Consider the following 22,240-nt stretch of genomic DNA (forward strand, 5'->3'; position numbering starts at 1 on the left):
CAGTAAAATATCGATATTTGCAGATGATACAAAACTATGTAAAGCAGTTAATACAAGAGAAGATAGTATTCTGCTACAGATGGATCTGGATAAGTTGGAAACTTGGGCTGAAAGGTGGCAGATGAGGTTTAACAATGATAAATGTAAGGTTATACACATGGGAAGAGGGAATCAATATCACCATTACACACTGAATGGGAAACCACTGGGTAAATCTGACAGGGAGAAGGACTTGGGGATCCTAGTTAATGATAAACTTACCTGGAGCAGCCAGTGCCAGGCAGCAGCTGCCAAGGCAAACAGGATCATGGGGTGCATTAAAAGAGGTCTGGATACACATGATGAGAGCATTATACTGCCTCTGTACAAATCCCTAGTTAGACCGCACATGGAGTACTGTGTCCAGTTTTGGGCACCGGTGCTCAGGAAGGATATAATGGAACTAGAGAGAGTACAAAGGAGGGCAACAAAATTAATAAAGGGGATGGGAGAACTACAATACCCAGATAGATTAGCGAAATTAGGATTATTTAGTCTAGAAAAAAGACGACTGAGGGGCGATCTAATAACCATGTATAAGTATATAAGGGGACAATACAAATATCTCGCTGAGGATCTGTTTATACCAAGGAAGGTGACGGGCACAAGGGGGCATTCTTTGCGTCTGGAAGAGAGAAGGTTTTTCCACCAACATAGAAGAGGATTCTTTACTGTTAGGGCAGTGAGAATCTGGAATTGCTTGCCTGAGGAGGTGGTGATGGCGAACTCAGTCGAGGGGTTCAAGAGAGGCCTGGATGTCTTACTGGAGCAGAACAATATTGTATCATACAATTATTAGGTTCTGTAGAAGGACGTAGATCTGGGTATTTATTATGATGGAATATAGGCTGAACTGGATGGACAAATGTCTTTTTTCGGCCTTACTAACTATGTTACTATGTTACTATGTTACTTTGTGTGACATCTCTGTGATATAAGGGCAAAAATTCAAAGTTGGAAAATTGCGAAACTTTCAACATCTTTGCCAAATTTTCTTTTTTTTCACAAATAAACGCAGGTAATATCAAATAAATTTTACCACTATCATGAAGTACAATATGTCACGAAAAACATTGTCAGATTCATCAGGATCCGTTGAAGTATTCCAGAGTTATAACCTCATAAAGGGACAGTGGTCAGAATTGTAAAAATTAGCCCGGTCATTAACGTGTAAACCACCTTTGGGGATAAAAAATACATCAAGGAGTCAACAAAATACTATCGATTCTTGAAACATATATAAAAACAACCCAAAAGATGTCCAGGCGTCTTCCGGACATTCTTTTTATCCTTCACATTGGCTTCTATTATAAAGTACGGAGCAACTTCATAGGAGAAAGCGCCTGAAGAATGGTCGGCTCACTTCTTTTAATTGCTTGGTGTTTTTGGAAATCTGAAGCAATTAAAAGACATTCAAAAGCCTGAACATATGAAGAACAAAGACGTTTTTCAGTAGAAATAAAAAGGAAGAGTTTTCAAGCATGAGTGCTTTTTCAGGAGGTTTTTGAAGCAGATATGTCCTTAAAAAACCCCATATGAATATATCCTTAGGCCTGTTTCACACGTCAGTGGCTCCGGTACGTGTGGTGACAGTTTCCTCAGGTACCGGAGACACTGACTCACGTAGAAACATCAAAATAAATGTGTCTCTGCACATGTCAGCTTGTTTTCACGGATCGTGTGTCCGTGTGCAAAACACGGAGACATGTCTGCGTTTCTCCGGCAGCACGGTCCGCAAAGCATCCCGAACACGTGCACACGGAGAACAGTGTGCATTCTCCTCCGTGTGCACATACCGCCGCAGGAGAAACAGCGCTACAGTTAAGCGCTGTCCCCTGCTTTTGGTGCTGAAGCCGGCATTCATTCCTTCTCCCCAGCAGCATTCGCTGGAGAGAAGGAATGAAAAATCAAGGTTTTTTTTGTTAAAGATAAAGTTTGGGGTCACCTCCCGCCTCCCGTGCACCCGCCTGCTTGCAGAGAAATACTCACCCAGCTCCTGCGATGCCTCCTCTCAGCGCTGGCAGCCTGTCCTGTGTGAGCGGTCACGTGGTACCGCTCATTACAGTGATGAATATGCGGCTCCACCTCCCATAGGGGTCTTTGAGGTCTTTTTTACAGAGCTATATATATATGACCAGTTGCTTTATAATAAAAATAAAGTTTTTCAAATATTTTCGAGTGATTTTTCATGGCTCCAAAAGACTTCACAAAAAATCTCTATGTACTCAGACCTTCACATGTTTTTAGGGCGGCACCACACCAAAAAATGCCTGAAAATAAAAAAAATCACTAAAAAATGCTTCCTATTCATGTTTATTGAACAATTACATTGTTCATACATACAGGCTTTTTATTATTTTTATTAGCTTTGACTTTTTTTTTTTTAAAAAGCCAGGCGTTTAAAATAAGTGACCTGACTATTCTTCATTTTAAGCTCTAAATGGGAAGGCTACAAAAAAGCCTGTGTGCATTTTTTAGGTGTTTTAGTTAATGCATAATGGGTTTTTGAAAAAAAAAATATATAAGAAAACAGCTAAAAAAATGAAGAAAAAAACATTTAACATTTTGTGACTTTTAATCTTTATTTTTTTATATAGCGCTAACATATTCCGCAGCGCTTTACAGTTTGCACACATTATCATCACTGTCCCCGATGGGGCTCACAATCTAGTGGTTAGCACTACAGCCTTGCAGCGCTGGGGTCCTGGGTTCTAATCCCACCCAGGACAACATCTGCAAAAAGTTTGTATGTTCTCTCCGTGTTTGCGTGGGTTTCCTCCGGGCACTCCGGTTTCCTCCCACATTCCAAAGACATACTGATAGGGATTCTAGATTGTGAGCCCAATCGGGGACAGTGATGATAATGTGTGCAAAACTGTAAAGCGCTGCGGAATATGTTAGCGCTATATAAAAATAAAGATTATTATTATTATCCCTATCAGTATGTCTTTGGAATGTGGGAGGAGACCGGAGTGCCCAGAGGAAACCCACGCAAACACGAAGAGAACATACAAACTCTTTGCAGATGTTGTCCTGGGTGGGATTAGAACCCAGGACCCCAGCGCTGCAAGGCTGCAGTGCTAACCACTGCGCCACCGTGCTGCCCGACTTTTCAAGGTATTTTTACAGAATTGTGGCGTAAACACTTTGATAAATCAGGACGTTAGTGTTTTGGAGAACAGGCTTCACTAATCATAAGAAATCATTAGGGCAGTGAGAATCTGGAATTGCTTGCCTGAGGAGGTGGTGATGGCGAACTCAGTCGAGGGGTTCAAGAGAGGCCTTGATGTCTTCCTGGAGCAGAACAATATTGTATCATACAAGTATTAGGTTCTGTAGAAGGACGTAGATCTGGGGATTTATTATGATGGAATATAGGCTGAACTGGATGGACAAATGTCTTTTTTCGGCCTTACTAACTATGTTACTATGTTACAATATTATTACATATATTTTCTTAGTAACATAACGACTAGCTGCGTACATTTAGCTAGCACATGTCTTCCTAATGTTTACCAGTAGATGGCAGTCTATACTGATTTTAGAATTCAAGCATTATTTTCTGGTTAGCCAATAAAGGTATCACTTCTAGAATACTTTTGTCATCATTGGGCAGAAAAGTATTCACATCGATTTTTCTGGCTAACACGGTACTACAATATAATTTATTGTACTTCAGAATTCAAGTTTGAAATTCAGATCCAATGTATTATTATTATAGTGCTGCCATACACCATCCAGTATTGATTAGTATGCTTAAACACATCACAAAGTGAGTCTGTGCCACATCATTAATTTATCTGAGTTTCTTGGTATTTTAACATCAGTTATAGACCCATTCATGATTTAAAAGTGAGTCTGATACCCATTCTGTTCATGAAAAAAAGAGCGTCAGCAACGCCAAGTTGAGTAACTGCTTTGTAAGGGTATATTTCCACGTTCAGGAAACGCTGCGTAAAGCCGCAGCATCAAACATGCAGCATCCAGATGTTGCAGCATAGTGGAGGGGATTTCATGAAATCCCGTCTCCACTATGCGGTAAAACATGCAGGCGGCAAACTCGCGTAAATGGACATGCGGCACATCTTTTCAGAACGCAGCATGTCTGTTTACAATACGGCAATGCTTCATCGCCGCGCCGTAAATTTACCATAGACTATCATTAGATGCGGTTTTACCGCATCTAAAGATTAGTCACATGCGTAGTAACTGCATAAATGCAGCTTACTACGCATATCTGCCGGCTCACCCGTCCCGACGCCGAAGTCCCTCGTCCACTGCAGTTCTTGCGATAACTTATCGCGAGAACTGCCGTGCATGTGACCGGGGGTTATCTCCGGTCACTAGTCTGGTTCTCACAAACAGCTGATTGTGAGAACGCTGCAGTGTAGGTGATCGCTGGAGAGTTATCTCCGGCGATCCTCTACCGGCTCTGCTACATATGGATGTCAGGCATCCAGATGTAGCACAGCCGGACTCGTCTAGACTGTGTGCACATACAACACACAACATACACCATACAACATACACCATGCAACATACGACATACAACATGCACCACACAACATACGACATGCAACATGCACCATGCGACATGCAACATACACCATACAACATACACCATGCAACATATGACATGCAACATACAACATAGAACATGGACCAAGCAACATACAACATGCACCATGCCACATGCACCATGCGACAGCTGATCAGCTGATTGTGAAAATGCTGCAGTGTAGGTGATCGCTGGAGAGTTATCTCCGGCGATCATCTACAGGCTCTGCTACATCTGGATGTCAGGCATCCAGATGTAGCAGAGCTGGACTCGTCTAGACTGTGTGCACATACAACACACACCATACAACATACACCATGCAACATACAACTTGCAGCATGCGACATACAACTGGCAGCATGTGACATGCGACATAGAACATGCCCCAAGCAACATACAACATGCACCATGCGACATGCAACATACACCATGCAATATACACCATGCAACATACGACATGCAACATACGACATGCAACATACGACATAGAACATGCAACAAGCAACATGCACCATGCGACATACAACATGCACCATGCGACATATGACATGCAGCATGTGACATGCGCCATGCACCATACAACATGTGACATACAACATGCACCATGCGACATGCAACATGTGACATACAACATGCACCATGTGACATACATGTGACATGCATCATGCACCATGTGACATGCAACATACAACATGCACCATGCGCCATACAACATGTGACATATAACATGCAACATACAACATGTACCATGCGACATGCACCATGTGACATACAACATGCACCATGCGACATGCAACATGCGACATACAACATGCACCATGCGACATGCAACATACAACATGCACCATGCGACATGCAACATACAACATGCACCATGCGACATGCAACATACAACATGAAACATACAACATGCACCATGCGACATGCAACATACAACATGCACCATGCGACATGCAACATACAACATGCAACATACAACATGTACCATGCGACATACACCATGCGGCATACAACATGTGACATACAACATGCATCATGCAACATACAACATGGAACATGCGACATACAACATGCACGATGCCACATACAACATGTGACATGCACCATGCGACATACAACATGCACCATGCGACATGCAACATACGACATGCAATATGCAACATACAACATGCGACATACAACATGCATCATACAACACACCTACACTACATACAACATACATATAGACATACAGTACATATAACATAGAGTACATACTCACCATCACCTTGTCACCTTGATCCCCGAAGCCGGTGTCACCTGTAAAAAATATTAAAATAATAAACAATATACTCCCTGATCCGCAGATATCCAATTAAAACGAGTGTCCCACGATGATCTCCCGTGGAGAGCAGCCACATCAACTGATGCGACCACTCTCCAGGGGCTCCAGGAATACAATGAAGGAAGGTATCCTTCAGCAATGTATTCCTCTGCCTCTGTGAGAAATAGTCCCTACTCTCACTTGTGGCACTGCTGTGTGGGAAAATTCGCAGCTTTGCCATAAAATGAGACCCTGAACTCAGGTAACCTCTTCAGTGATGCACTGCAGGAGCCATTGTCTCCTGTCAGTGTGTCACTGAAGGTCTATAGAGCAGTGACATCACCCGATGTCACTGTTCTATAGGGGAGATCGCCGTGGGACACTAGTTATTAATTGGACTATGGCGGAAAGGTAGTATACGGCTGGTTTATTATTTTAAATTTTTTGCAGGTGATCGAGTATGGTAAGTATGGTTAAATTAAGAATGTTAAAATACTTTTTTCTGGCTGTCTTTTTATTTTCCATTATTCTCCATTATTAACCGGGCTTAATGTCACCTTACAATAGCATTAACCCCTTATTACCCCATATCCCACCGTTACAGGGGAGTGGGAACAGAGGGACTAAGTGCCGGAATTGGCACATCTAACAGATGCGCCATTTCTGGGGCGGTTGCGGGCTGGTATTTGTAGCCTGGGGGGGGGGAGCAATAACCATGGCCCCTCTCTGAGCTATGAATATCAGCCCGCAGCTGTTTGCATAGCCTTTCTGGCTATAAAATATAGGGGGCCCCACGTCATTTTTTTTGGGGTCTCCCTAATTTAATAGCCAGTAAAGGCTACGCAGACAGCTGCGGGCTGATATTCATAGCCTAGAGAGGGGCCATGGGTATTACCCCCTTCTCAGGCTACAAATATTACCCCCCGGCCGTCGGATTTCCCCCTCTGGCGCAGAAAATTGTGCGGGAGCCCACACCATTTTTTTCCCTTTTTTCTTACATTAAACGTTCATTAATAAACATAGCCCTTACTATATATCTACTAGATGGTGGCCGGATTGTAACGCATCAGGTATTCTAGAACATGTATGTAATTTATTTATGAAGTGGTGTTTAAATCCCACTGCAATATCGCTGATTGGTCGCCAATTCGCGGCCGGACTGCACCTGTCGCTGATTGGTCGCGCCAGCCGCGCACGACCAATCAGCAACATGGGATTTCCATTACAGACAAAGAGACCATTAGACGATTATATATATACACTAGATGGTGGCCTGATTTGAACGCATCGGGTATTCGTAGCCCACGCAGTATATAACACAGCCACGTAGTATATAGCACAGCCCAAGCAGTATACAGCACAGCCACGTAGTATATAGCACAGCAATGTAGTATATTGCACAGCCCACGTAGTATATATCACAGCCCATGCAATAGATAGCACAGCCATGTAGTATATAGCAGCCACGTAGTATATAGCGCAGCGATGTAGTATATAACACAGCCCACATAGTATATAACATAGCCCACGCAGTAGATAGCACAGCCATGTAGTATATAGCAGCCACGTAATATATAGCAGCCACGTAGTATATAACACAGCCCACGTAGTATATAGCACAGTGATGTAGTATACAAACACAGCCCACGGAGTATATAACACAGCCATGTAGTATATAGCACAGCCCAAGCAGTATACAGCAGTGTGGGCACCATATATATACTCCCCTTCCGTTGTCCACCGAAGCTGCCCCGCTCCTCGAGATGCGGCCGGCAGCTTCCGTTCCCAGAGATGCATTGCGAAATTACCCAGATGACTCAGCAGTCTTGGTTTTCTTCTTGCCACTCTTCCATAAAGGCCAGATTTGTGCAATGTACGACTGATTGTTGTCCTATGGACAGACTGTCCAACCTCAGCTGTAGATCTCTGCAGTTCATCCAGAGTGATCATGAGCCTCTTGGTTGCATCTCTGATCAGTCTTCTCCTTGTTTGAGATGAATGTTTAGAGGGACGGCCGGGTCTTGGTAGATTTGCAGTGGTATGATACTCCTTCCATTTCAATATGATACTTGGGATGTTTAAAGTTTTGGAAATCATTTTGTATCCAAATCCGGCTTTAAACTTCTCCACAACAGTATCACGGACCTGCTTGTTGTGTTCCTTGGTCTTTATGATGCTCTCTGTGCTTCAAACAGAACCCTGAGACTATCACAGAGCAGGTGCATTTATACAGAGACTTGATTACACACAGGTGGATTATATTTATCATCATTAGGCATTTAGGGCAACATTGGATCATTCAGAGATCCACAATGAACTTCTGGAGTGAGTTTGCTGCACTGAAAGTAAAGGGGCGGAATAATATTGCACGCCCCAGTTTTCAGTTTTTGAATTTCCACAAAAATTTAAAATAACCAATAAATTTCGTTCAACTTCACAATTGTGTTCCACTTGAGTTGTTGATTCTTCACCAAAAATTTACATTTGGTATCTTTATGTTTGAAGCATGGTATGTGGGAAAAGGTTGAAAAGTTCCAGGGGGCCGAATACTTTCGCAAGGCACTGTGTATAGGCAGGAACATTAAAAAAAGTGACATATAATGCCTTAATTCCAATATGTAGGTCAGTGAACTTTTGTAGATTGCTTAATCATGACTATAGGAAAGGGTTCTAAACTTTTAGGCTAGTCAAACTTTGAAGTGCTCCATCTCCAAGAGGTAGTAAATATAGATACAATCAAGGCCAGACTGGCCATTGGTCAAATCTGGCAAATGCCAGATGGGCCTCCCCGGCCGTGGGTCGCATTGTCTGCTACACTGTTAACATGCATCCACAGGAAGCCAATACTATTAACAGTTGTGACAGAGCACAGAGCCACTGGCTAAATGCCACATCACTTACTCCAGCAGGCCGCAGAATACTTTTAGTCAGCAGCCTGCTGAAGGACGACGCCACTCAGGCAGTGTGGTGTTCTTGTCCACTTAGAGACAAGAAAAAAGAGGAGATGGAGGCTGCGGAAGACAGGGAGTCTGGATTAGATGAGTCTCCTTTTTTTAATTTTGTGGGGACTGTTGGGGACCTTCATACTGTATGAGGGTCTGTAGTACCATCATATTATATAGAGGGCTGTGGGGATGCCATCATACTACATGTTGGGCTGTGGGGGTTCATCATACTATATATGGGGCTGTGGGGTACCATCATACTGTGTGAAAGGTTGTGGGGACAATCATACTGAATGGGAGGCTTTTGGGGGATCACCATACTGTATGGGAGGCTGTGGTGACCATTTTACTGTGTGTGATGCTGTGGGGCATCATACTTTGTGAGGCCATCATACCATGTGGGGCCATCATACTCTCTTGGGGCCATGACACACTAAGTGCTTTAGTAGGGGCAAAATAACCGTAAATGCTGTAATACATCTCATTCAGTTTCTTAAAAATGAATGACAACAATCAGCTTCACTGGTGAAAATCTGTACATTATACATATATATGGCCTGCGCAGCACTGGTGTAATACTCATATTATCATTATGTGGTCACTGTATGGTGGTAATATCAGTCCTAGTACAGTAGTTTTGGTTAAAGGGGTTGACCAGGCTTGAGGTTAAAGTCTCCAGTCACTCAAGTTATGTGCATCGTGCTTTCTCAGGATTCTTTGGTGCCGGGAGCGGGCGGCCATTTGAGCAAGCATGTGTCCTACAAGATGTGCCCTGGCCTCTTTCAATTCACTTGTATTAAGCGAGGTTACGCACATCTAGTTGGAATGAGACTGCATGTATGCAAATGGTATACTTGTGATCACATGACTGCCCACACCCAGAGCCAGAGAATCCTGACTGCAAGTGTTGAGAGAATTCATAAGTTTGCAGTTAAATAGTGACCCCCAAGCCTGGGCAACCCCTTTATGATCAATCTATTGGTGATAGTATCACTACTGTATATGCTGGTAATAATTGGATATAGTTTGATAATATTTGTTGAATTACAATATTATTATTATTGTGGTTTTATTACATTTAATTCTTATATATCAGTATTATTAGAAATATTGGTCTTCTAGTAAATATTGATTTTATCCAGGCAGGCAGGGTAATATAGTTGTGCTCAAAAGTTTACATACCCCACCAGAATTTTTGCTTTCTTGGTCTTTTTTCATAGAATATGAATGATAACACCAAAACTTTTTCTCCACTCATGGTTAGAAAGCTGCAAAAGTTTTATGAACACAAACTGATTATAAGCAAACAGGTCACAGGTGAGGATGTTACCTTTAGTAGCCATTCAAACCCATTTGTGTCAACTTCTGTGCATGTTATCAGGCCAATATCACCAGCGTGTGTGAACTTTTGGTCAGGGTCATTTGCATGTTTTGGGTTGTCATTATGATTTAAAAAGAGAAAACACAGTAGTTTGGCAATAAATGGCTTCGCCCAACCACTAACCATGAGTGGAGAAAAAGTTTTGGCGCGATCATTCATATTCTCTGAAAAAAATGCAAAGAAAGCAAAAATTCTGCCGGGCTATTTAAACTTTTGAGCACAACTGTATTATTAATAGAGGTGCCCATCTGGAGCTCTGGGGGGAGACAGCATAGGTCTGTGTACTTTCAAATGCCAGGGCTGAATTTCAGTCCCAGTCCATTCCTGGAAACAATGACAGGATTTAAAACAGGTTTTATTTTCACAACTAATTACAGATGGAGTTATAATTATTAAATTGATAAATGATGCTCAGTTGATCTAGTGAGATCCATTCGTCATGTGTGATCAACTTAGATTTGGTTTTAGAGAAATTAAATTGATAGATATTAAAAGCCATATACACTACAAGGGCTGCCCATGATGGAATTTGGCGGAGAAGTGTTTTCCATGGTCTTCATGATTAACACTCGTACCTTTGATATTCTATGGGGTTGTGCACATGTCCGATATTTGCAATGCCTATAGCTGTGTAACGTAACAATCACTTTCTAATGACCTAAGGTACATCAGTTCATGTTCTTTCCCTTCTCTAAAGAATTTTAGAAAGATAATTTGTGATTATTCATGTTTTTAAGATCTGTTTAATTCCAATCGTTTTACTGAGAATGGAAGAAACCCCATTCAGGGACCAAGGGGCCCCCCAGGACCATCAGGTACCAATGACTACTTTGTGTTTCATCTTTTTAATAATTTACATGAAATTAAAACATATTTCATAGAACTTTATTAAACTCACAGGGCCACCAGGACTTCAGGGAGAATCTGGGCCACCGGGACCAATGGGAAATAACGTAAGTTGAGAATGATAAATGAAAAAAAAAGTAAAAGAATAGATCTTATTTTCTGAAAGTCGATACATCAGAAAAATAAGTTTTGATAAGGTGAGTGAATGAAAAATGACACACAAACATTAAACTAGAGTTTAACTGCTGAAATGTTCTTTAAAGTAACTGATCAGTGAATTCCAGTCTGATTTCTAAGGACTAGATTAATAACGTTATAAGTATAATTGGTGGAATTTAGTTTAGAAATTGCTTACCTTTTCAAGTTTGTCTTCAAGGGATATATGATTGCAGTATTCATGGTGTGACCTATTATATCTTCTCCATAATTATAGATCAGAGACAAAATGAGCTGTGCAGCGTCTGATGGAATATTTTTAATAATAGCAGTCAAATGTGAATAAAATGTACCGGTATGTGCCAGTATTTTGATTATCACTAGATGTTTAGGTAACCAAGGAGATCCTGAGGAAGAAGTCCTGGTGACTTTGAAACGCGTTGAGAATAAACCATCCTCCTCCATCTCCAATACGCCAGGACATTCATTTTTCACAGCAGCGTGGATGAAATCCACAAAATATCTAAACTGAATATCTAGATGTTTAGGTAAACAGGAAGGGTGCCGGAATTTATCCATTATGATGAATTCTCTAAAATGGTCAAATGCCAAAAAAAAGTTACAAATTCTGCATCATGCCCAGTATTTGTGTAGACTCATTTGGGAGCTGTACTATGGACAGCCATTTTATGCATTAGACGTCCCTTTGAATCTCTTCAGCAATGGTGACATTTGTGATTTCATGATTTCAGACAATCACTGATTCCAGAGTTAAAGTGCGTATTTAAAGTTGTAATGTGTTTCCCTAATATATGGGAAATTACCCACTGCTCACACATCTGTTCCTGAAAACTTTTCCCATGAAGTGACTCTGCAGCTCCCTGCTACGCTGTACTCCCAAGCTTCTGCTCCTTTCTTCTTAGATTGTCATCAGACCTGGGGCTATATATATATATATATATATATATATATATATATATATATATATATATATACAGTACAGACCAAAAGTTTGGACACACCTTCTCATTTAAAGATTTTTCTGTATTTTCATGACTATGAGAATTGTACATTCACACTGAAGGCATCAAGACTATGAATTAACACATGTGGAATTATATCCTTAACAAAAAAGTGTGAAACAACTGAAATTATGTCTTATATTCTAAGTTCTTCAAAGTAGCCATCTTTACTTTGATGACTGCTTTGCACACTCTTGGCATTCTCTTGATGAACTTCAAGAGGTAGTGACCGGGAATGGTCTTCCAACAATCTTGAAGGAGTTCCCAGAGATGCTTAGCATTTGTTGGCCCTTTTGCCTGCACTCTGCGGTCCAGCTCACCCCAAACCATCTCAATTGGGTTCAGGTCTGGTGACTGTGGAGGCCAGGTTATCTGGCATAGCACCCCATCACTCTCCTTCTTGGTCAAATAGACCTTACACAGCCTGGAGGTGTGTTTGGGGTCATTGTCCTGTTGAAAAATAAATGATGGTTCAACTAAACGTAAACCGGATGGAATAGCATGCCGCTGCAAGATGCTGTGGTAGCCATGCTGGTTCAGTATGCCTTCAATTTTGAATAAATCCCCAACAGTGTCACCAGCAAAGCACCCCCACACATCACACTTCATACTCCATGCTTCACGGTGGGAACCAGGCATGTAAAGTCCATCCGTTCACCTTTTCTGCTTTGCACAAAGACACGGTGGTTGGAACCAAAGGTCTTAAATTTGGACTAATCAGACCAAAGCACAGATTTCCACTGTTCTAATGTCCATTCCTTGTGTTCTTTACCCAAACAAGTCTCTTCTGCTTGTTACCTGTCATTAGCAGTGGTTTCCTAGCAGCTATTTTACCATGAAGGCCTGCTGCACAAAGTCTTATCTTAACATTTGTTGTAGAGATGTGTCTGCTGCTAGAACTGTGTGTGGCATTGACCTGGTCTCTAATATGAGCTGCTGTTAACCTGCGAATTCTGAGGCTGGTGACTCGGATAAACTTATCCTCAGAAGCAGAGATGACTCTTGGTCTTCCTTTCCTGGGGTGGTCCTCATGTGAGCCAGTTTCTTTGTAGCGCTTGATGGATTTTGCCACTGCCCTTGGGGACACTTTCAAAGTTTGCCCAATTTTTCGGACTGACTGACCTTCATTTCTTAAAGTGATGATGGCCACTCGTTTTTCTTTACTTAGCTGGTTTGTTCTTGCCATAATACAAATTCTAACAGTCTATTCAGTAGGACTATCAGCTGTGTATCCATCAGACTTCTGCACAACACAACTGATGGTCCCAACCCCATTTATAAGGCAAGAAATCCCACTTATTAAACCTGACAGGGCACACCTGTGAATTGAAAACCATTCCCGTTGACTACCTCTTGAAGCTCATCAAGAGAATGCCAAGAGTGTGTAAAGCAGTCATCAAAGCAAAAAGTGGTTACTTTAAAGAACCTAGACTATAAGACATAATTTCAGATGTTTCACACTTTTTTGTTAATTATATAATTGCACATGTGTTAATTCATAGTTTTGATGCAGACAGTGTGAATGTACAATTTTCATAGTTATGAAAATACAGAAAAATCTTTAAATGAGGTGTGTCCAAACTTTTGGTCTGAACTGTGTGTATATATATATATATATATATATATATATATACATACACACATATATATATACAGTGGGGCAAAAAAGTATTTAGTCAGTCAGCAATAGTGCAAGTTCCACCACTTAAAAAGATGAGAGGCGTCTGTAATTTACATCATAGGTAGACCTCAACTATGGGAGACAAACTGAGAAAAAAAAATCCAGAAAATCACATTGTCTGTTTTTTTAACATTTTATTTGCATATTATGGTGGAAAATAAGTATTTGGTCAGAAACAAACAATCAAGATTTCTGGCTCTCACAGACCTGTAACTTCTTCTTTAAGAGTCTCCTCTTTCCTCCACTCATTACCTGTAGTAATGGCACCTGTTTAAACTTGTTATCAGTATAAAAAGACACCTGTGCACACCCTCAAACAGTCTGACTCCAAACTCCACTATGGTGAAGACCAAAGAGCTGTCAAAGGACACCAGAAACAAAATTGTAGCCCTGCACCAGGCTGGGAAGACTGAATCTGCAATAGCCAACCAGCTTGGAGTGAAGAAATCAACAGTGGGAGCAATAATTAGAAAATGGAAGACATACAAGACCACTGATAATCTGCCTCGATCTGGGGCTCCACGCAAAATCCCACCCCATGGGGTCAGAATGACCACAAGAACGGTGAGCAAAAATCCCAGAACCACGCGGGGGGACTGTTGTGGATTCTGTTTTTGGGCTCCCTCTGGTGGTTACAGATGGTACTGGGTGACTTGTGTTTTCTGCGGTCTCTGGTGTCCACCTGTTCTATCAGGATATGGGAGTTTCCTATTTAACCTGGCTTTCTTGTCATTTCCTCGCCGGCTATCAATGTAATCAGTGTGTCTTTTTACCTCTGCTTCCCGCTTCTGTAATCTTCAGGACAAGCTAAGTTTTTGATTTTCCTGTTCCACGTTTTGCTTAATTTTTGTCTTAGTCCAGCTTGCAGATATGTGATTCCTTTTTGCTGGTTGCTCTAGTGGGCTGATATTACTCCTCATGTTCCATGAGTTGGCACATGAGTTCAAGTAATTTCAGGATGATTTTTTGTAGGGTTTTTCGCTGACCGCGCAGTTCACTTTTGTATCCTCTGCTATCTAGTTTTAGCGGGCCTCATTTTGCTGAATCTGTTTTCATAACTACGTATGTGCTTTCCTCTCATTTCACCGTCATTACATGTGGGGGGCTGCTATTTCTGTGGGGTGTTCTCTGGAGGCAAGAGAGGTCTGTGTTTCTTCTAATAGGGGAAGTTAGTCCTTCGGCTGGAGCGAGACGTCTAGGATCATCGTAGGCACGTTCCCCGGCTACAGCTAGTTGTGTGTTTAGGTTCAGGATCGCGGTCAGCTCAGTTTCCATCACCCTAGAGCTTGTTTTCTTTTTTGTGCTTGTCTTTTGTGATCCCCTGCCATTGGGATCATGACAGGGGACCTAGTGAATGAACTGCAGAGAGCTGGGACCAATGTAACTAGGCCTACCATAAGTAACACACTACGCCACCATGGACTCAGATCCTGCAGTGCCAGACGTGTCCCACTGCTTAAGCCAGTACATGTCCGGGCCCGTCTGAAGTTTGCTAGAGAGCATTTGGATGATCCAGAGGAGTTTTGGGAGAATGTCCTATGGTCTGATGAAACCAAACTGGAACTGTTTGGTAGAAACACAACTTGTCGTGTTTGGAGGAAAAAGAATACTGAGTTGCATCCATCAAACACCATACCTACTGTAAAGCATGGTGGTGGAAACATCATGCTTTGGGGCTGTTTCTCTGCAAAGGGGCCAGGATGACTGATCCGGGTACATGAAAGAATGAATGGGGCCATGTATCGTGAGATTTTGAGTGCAAACCTCCTTCCATCAGCAAGGGCATTGAAGATGAAACGTGGCTTGGTCTTTCAACATGACAATGATCTAAAGCACACCGCCAGGGCAACGAAGGAGTGGCTTCGTAAGAAGCATTTCAAGGTTCTGGAGTGGCCTAGCCAGTCTCCAGATCTCAACCCTATAGAAAACCTTTGGAGGGAGTTGAAAGTCCGTGTTGCCAAGCGAAAAGTCAAAAACATCACTGCTCTAGAGGAGATCTGCATGGAGGAATGGGCCAACATACCAACAACAGTGTGTGGCAACCTTGTGAAGACTTACAGAAAACGTTTGACCTCTGTCATTGCCAACAAAGGATATATTACAAAGTATTGAAATGAAATTTTGTTTCTGACCAAATACTTATTTTCCACCATAATATGCAAATAAAATGTTAAAAAAACAGACAATGTGATTTTCTGGATTTTTTTTTCTCAGTTTGTCTCCCACAGTTGAGGTCTACCTATGATGTAAATTACAGACGCCTCTCATCTTTTTAAGTGGTGGAACTTGCACTATTGCTGACTGACTAAATACTTTTTTGCCCCACTGTATATATATATATACAGATGCTTCTCACAAAATTAGAATGTCATCAAAAAGTTAATTTATTTCAGTTTTTCAATACAAAAAGTGAAATTCCTATATTACTCAGAGTCATTACAGAGTGATCTATTTCAAGTGATTATTTCTGCTAACCTTGATGATTATAGCTTACAACCAATGAAAAAAGTCATTATCTCAGTAAATTAGTGTGATTAACAAAAACCACCTGCATAGGTTTCCTAAGCATTTAAAAAGGTCCATTAGTCTGTTTCAGTAGGCTCAACAATCATTGGTAAGACTGCTGACTTGACAGATGTCCAGAAGGCAGTCATTGACACACTGCACAAGGAGGGTAAGCCACAAAAGGTCATTGCTAAAGAAGCTAGCTGTCCACAGAGTGCTGTATCCAAGCATATTAATGGAAAGTTGAGTGGAAGGAAAAAGTGTGGTAGAAAAAGGTGCACAAGCAACCAGGATAACTGCGGCTTTGAAAGTATTAGGAAAATGCCATTCAAAAATTTGGGGGAGATTCACAAGGACCACTGCTGCTGGAGTCATTGCTTCAAGAGCCACCACACACAGACGTATCCAGGACATGGGCTACAATTGTCGCATTCCTTATGTCAAGCCACTTATGACCAATAGACATCACCAGAAGTGTCTTACCTGGGCCAAAGAGAAAAAGAACTCGACTGTTGCTCAGTGGTCCAAGGTGTTGTTTTCAGATGAAAGTAAATTTTGCATTTCATTTGGAAATCAAGATCCCAGAGTCTGGAGGAAGAGTGGAGAGGCACACAATCCAAGCTGCTTGAGGTCTAGTGTGAAGTATCCACAGTCAGTGATGGTTTGGGCAGCCATGTGTTAGGGGTCGAGTTCCTGCCTCTGCACAGGGGGAATCTCGAACCATCTCCGCTGCAGTCTCCCATTCTTCTCCAGCCGCAGTGGAGCCTGCTCAGCGGAGACGTCGGTCACAGCATTTGGCTCAGCCTGATACGGTGTGGATGATTACTGCTGCCTTTCCAGGCTCAGCCATTGTAACCAGTACTGGTCAGCAGCGAGCAGATGTCTCTGGGACTAAGTACTGCTTTTTCCCTTCTGAGCATGCCCAGGGTAAGACCTCTCATTGGAGGTCAGGGGTCACATGGTCAGGTACTGCAGCAGCTCCCATTGGTCCTCTAGGAAGGTCCTGAAGTTGCTGCAGCTATAAAAGGTTAGTGCTAGTATTAACCATGCGCTAGTATTAAGTTATGAGCTCAGCGCCAGTGTGGTCATGCTTGCATGTGGTCAGGGTTCGGCTGAAATAAGCCCCTAGAATACCGGCACCTCCGGTGAGGAGTTTGTGTATGTGGATTCAGGGTTTGGCTGAAATAAGCCCCTAGAACACCGGCACCTCCGGTGAGGAGTTTTGGGTGTGCTATGCTGACTGCATGACCACTGTCGGCTCTATTAGGTAGCTGTTTCTCTGTGAGGTTAACAGGGCACAGCGTTCTCTTTCTCAAGCGAATCTGTGAAGTAACAGAGTTCGCTTATACCGCCATATAGTACTGTTTTTTACTAGCAGCAGGTTCTCTCCTGCACGGTGGACCCCAGGTTGCGAACGCACCTACTACTCAATATATATATATATATATATATATATATATATATATATATATATATATATATACACACTCGGTGCGTTCCGCCAACCCTAACAGAATACTAGCACCAGGGTCTGGCTAATAAATGGCAGACAAACAGCAATCCTTGTGGTACGTCCAGCAGCTAGAGGGTAGGTTGGCGGCTCTCAAGCGCACAACCTCAGCTGTGGATGTTACCACAGTTGCTGTTCAGGCTGATCGCGTGGCTGCAGCAACCTCGTCCACTGCCTCCCCTGTTCCGACTCTCTCGCCTCCCGCTGCCAGAAATTTTTTGGGTGATAGTAAACCTTGTAGGGGTTTCGTGAGCCAGTGCTCTATACACCTCAAGCTTCTGGCCGCACGTTTCCCCACAGAGGGGGCAAAGGTGGGATTTATTGTGTCTCTCCTGTTGGACAGGGTGTTGGAGTGGGCTATGCTGCTGTGGGAGCGTGGCGATCATGTGGTGCAGAGTGCTCTGCTATTCCAGAGCACTCTGAAACAGGTCTTTTTAGGACCTCGAGTCACCCATGATACGGCACTCCAACTGTTGGCATTGACTCAGAGCTCGTCCTTGGTCAGCCATTTAGCCATCCACTTCCGTACCCTAGCATCTGAGTTGGAGTGGTCGGATAATGTCCTTATCCCAATATTTTGGAGGGGGCTGGCTGACCACGTGAAGGACACTCTGGCCACTAGGGAGATTAACAAGAGAAGCAATAGTGTGCAATAGTCACACCATACAAGTACCCTCTGGCTCAAGACAGAATCAGCTGTGGAGGATATCCACTAAATAAAACATAACCTTTAATGATAAAATGCTAAAAAATGCGCACCCAACAGGACACAAACAACGAATAAAGTGCTCAGGTGAACCAGTGCTCAATTTAAAAACGTAATGGTTTGATCTCACCCAAGCTGCCGGACACCGTATACTTCCAAACGACACAAAAGAGATCCAGGGTTGTAAGGCAGAGGCAGGGCTGGGATTCAAATATCTACCCAGTAGCCCCTGTGTAACTCCTGTCCTGACAAGGACAGGCCCCAAATGGACCTCACTATAGGGGACCAACACACCCAATGTATATGAAGGCAGAGTCCTCAATCCTTTAAAGTCTAATTTCTTCCTCCCTACGCATTTCAACTCCGGTCATGGAGAATTATCAGGGGAGTCACATAGAAGGAAGTGCCAACAGGCACATAAATTGTCAGAATAAGACCGTGCAAAGTAAGGGGCCTGCAGAGGCTAGGCATCCCAAGCTGGAAGCGACCGTCTGTGTCCACAGTCTGCCCTGCCTCTGCCTTACAACCCTGGATCTCTTTTGTGTCGTTTGGAAGTGTACGGTGTCCGGCAGCTTGGGTGAGATCAAACCATTACGTTTTTATATTGAGCACTGGTTCACCTGAGCACTTTATTCGTTGTTTGTGTCCTGTTGGGTGCGCATTTTTTAGCATTTTATCATTAAAGGTTATGTTTTATTTAGTGGATATCCTCCACAGCCCACTAGGGAGATTCCCACCACACTGAATGAGTTAATAGCTGTGTCCACTCCTATTGACCTCCGTTTTTACGAGCAGAGGTTAGAGCGAGCCAAGTGTAGGAAGAGGTTTCAGCTGGCTCCCACCTTCTCCAAACCTTTGGAATCTCCGGTCCTGGTCCCCGAGTCACATGAGGCCATGGAGGTGTCACAAGGGAGATCTAAGTCCCGGACCGCTTGTACACTCAAGGTCTTTCATGTTTGCCAGCAGTCAGGACATATTGCCACCAGATGTCCCCAGCAGTCGAAGAAACATCAGCGTCTAGTGGTAGTAGGTGGAGGTACACTAGACACGGCGATGTTTGCCTCTAAATTGTCCTTTAATGGGACAATTACTATAGGCTCATTCTGCCACTCGGTAGAGCTCTGTGTGGATTCTGGGGCAGAGGGCAATTTTATGTCTTCAGCCTTCACCCAACGTCACACAATTCCCCTGGTAATGCTAGCTTAACCAGTTACCGTACGAGTGGTGAATGGGTCGACACTACCCTCTCAGATAACACACCAGACCATCCCTTTCACTCTGTCCATGTTGCCATCTCATCAGGAGATTATATCTCTGCTCATCATTCCTGAGGGAATTGATGAGGTCCTGTTAGGGATACCTTGGCTAAGTTACCACTCTCCTCATATTGAGTGGTCCACAGGCAGAATTTTGGGATGGGGTGAATCTTGTGGGGGCAGATGTCAGAGAGAATGTGTTCAGGTTGCTACTACCGAGGTACCCGCAGATCTATCCTCTCTCCCCAAGCAATATTGGCCCTATGCAGACGTGTTCTCCAAAAGGGCTGCGGAGACCCTTCCGCCTCACCGCCCCTATGACTGTCCTATAGACCTCTTGCCTGGTGCTGAGCCTCCCCGGGGTCGAGTCTATCCGTTATCTCTCGCAAAGACGGAGGCAATGTCACAGTACATCTAGGAAAATCTGGCAAGGGGATTCATTAGGAAGTTAGTGTCACCTGCAGGGGCCGGATTCTTCTTCGTGCAGAAGAAGAACAGGGAACTACGTCCATATATAGACTACAGGGGTCTTAACGCCATCACCGTTAAGAATAAATATCCCCTGCCCCTGATATCTGAGCTCTTTGATAGGCTTCGGGGAGCAAGGGTATTTACTAAATTAGATCTGCGGGGTGCTTACAACCTGATTCGCATCCGTGAGGGGGAGGAATGGAAGACGGCTTTTAACTCCAGGTATGGGCACTATGAATATCTAGTGATGCCCTTTGGGCTCTGTAATGCCCCAGCCATTTTCCAAGACTTTGTAAATTATATATTCCAGGATATGCTCTCTACCTCGGTCGTAGTTTATCTGGATGATATTCTCATCTACTCTCCAGATATTGACTCCCACCGGAGAGATGTTTACAAAGTCTTCGACATCTTACGAGCTAATTCTCTCTACGCCAAGTTGGAGAAATGTGTGTTTGAGCAGGAGTCCTTACCTTTCATGGGCTACATCATCTCCGCCCAGGGATTGGCTATGGATGCTGCCAAACTACAGGCTGTGATGGACTGGCAAGAATCCCATTCTCTTAAAGCGGTGCAGTGCTTTATGGGGTTCATTAACTATTATCGCCAGTTCATTCCTCATTTCTCAACTTTGGTAGCTCCCTTGGTAGCCCTCACGAAGAAGGGAGCAAATCCCAAATTGTGGTCTGAGGAGGTCTCCAAGGCCTTTACTTCTATTAAGTCCCATTTTGCTAGCGCTCCCATCCTACATCACCCCGATGTAGATAAGCCGTTCATAATGGAGGTGAATGCCTCTTCCGTTGGTGCTGGAGCAGTCCTCTTTCAAAAGGATGCTCAAGGTCAGAAGCATCCTTGCTTCTTCTTTTCCAAGACCTTCACACCAGCGGAAAGGAATTATTCCATCGGAAACAAGGAGCTGCTAGCAATGAAGTTGGCCTTCTCTGAGAGGAGACATCTTTTGGAGGAGACTCGCTTTCCTTTCCAAGTATTCACAGACCACAAGAATTTGGTTTACCTACAGACAGCCCAGCGGTTAAATTCTTGCCAGGCCAGATGGTCCTTGTTCTTCTCCCGGTTCCATTTCACCCTACATTTTCTTTCCGGGGAGAAGAACATTCGTGCCGACGCTCTCTCTTGCTCCATTGTGTCATCTGAGGAGGAGGAAGAGGAGCCTCGGCTTATTGTCCCTACCGAGAATCTGAGAACTGTGGCTCCGGTTTCGCTAGAGTCTGTGCCTCCAGGCAAGACTTTTGTACCATCCAGTCTGCGTCCGGAGGTTCTCTCTTGGGCTCACTCGTCCAGGATGGGTGGACATTTCGGGTCGAAAAGGACATCTGAGCTACTGGCGAGGACATACTGGTGGCCGCATATGGCCCGTGACGTCGCAGACTATGTTCGGGCATGTGTCTCCTGCGCCAAGAACAAGTCTCCTTGTCAACGTCCAGCTGGGTTGTTTTACCCCCTGCCGGTGGCGGACAGGCCCTGAGAGATGGTCGGGATGGATTTTGTGGTGGGCTTACCCACGTCTCGTAGCTGCATCATTATTTGAGTGATCACCGACCATTTTTCCAAAATGGTGCACTTGGTGCCTCTTCTATGGCTACCTTCTGCAGGGGCGCTGGCTGTTATGACCTGGTGGTCAGGACAATAATGGACCTGGTGGTTAAGAGCACACGGAATGACCTGATAGTTACTGATAATAAAGGACGAGCTCTGGGACGTGGGAACTCTGCTGACCGCAATCCCTAATCCTATCAAACACACTAGAAATAGCCGTGGATTGCGCCTAACGCTCCCTATGCAACTCGGCACAGCCTAAGGAACTAGCTAGCCCTGAAGATAGAAAAATAAGCCTACCTTG

The 22,240-nt window shown here is 43.5% G+C and overlaps 1 protein-coding gene across 1 annotated transcript in view; it reads left to right on the forward strand.

The window, feature by feature from the left end:
- Window positions 1–22,240, forward strand: part of EMID1 (EMI domain containing 1) — a 247,384-nt gene that overhangs the window by 150,458 nt on the left and 74,686 nt on the right. Inside the window, exons 9-10 of the mRNA XM_069759923.1 lie at window positions 10,964–11,041; window positions 11,127–11,179. Coding sequence (XP_069616024.1) covers window positions 10,964–11,041; window positions 11,127–11,179 — 131 coding nt within the window. The remainder of the gene's footprint in view (window positions 1–10,963; window positions 11,042–11,126; window positions 11,180–22,240) is intronic.

Source organism: Ranitomeya imitator, chromosome 1, assembly GCF_032444005.1.
Source record: "Ranitomeya imitator isolate aRanImi1 chromosome 1, aRanImi1.pri, whole genome shotgun sequence".
In the NCBI taxonomy this organism is placed as follows: Eukaryota; Metazoa; Chordata; class Amphibia; order Anura; family Dendrobatidae; genus Ranitomeya; species Ranitomeya imitator.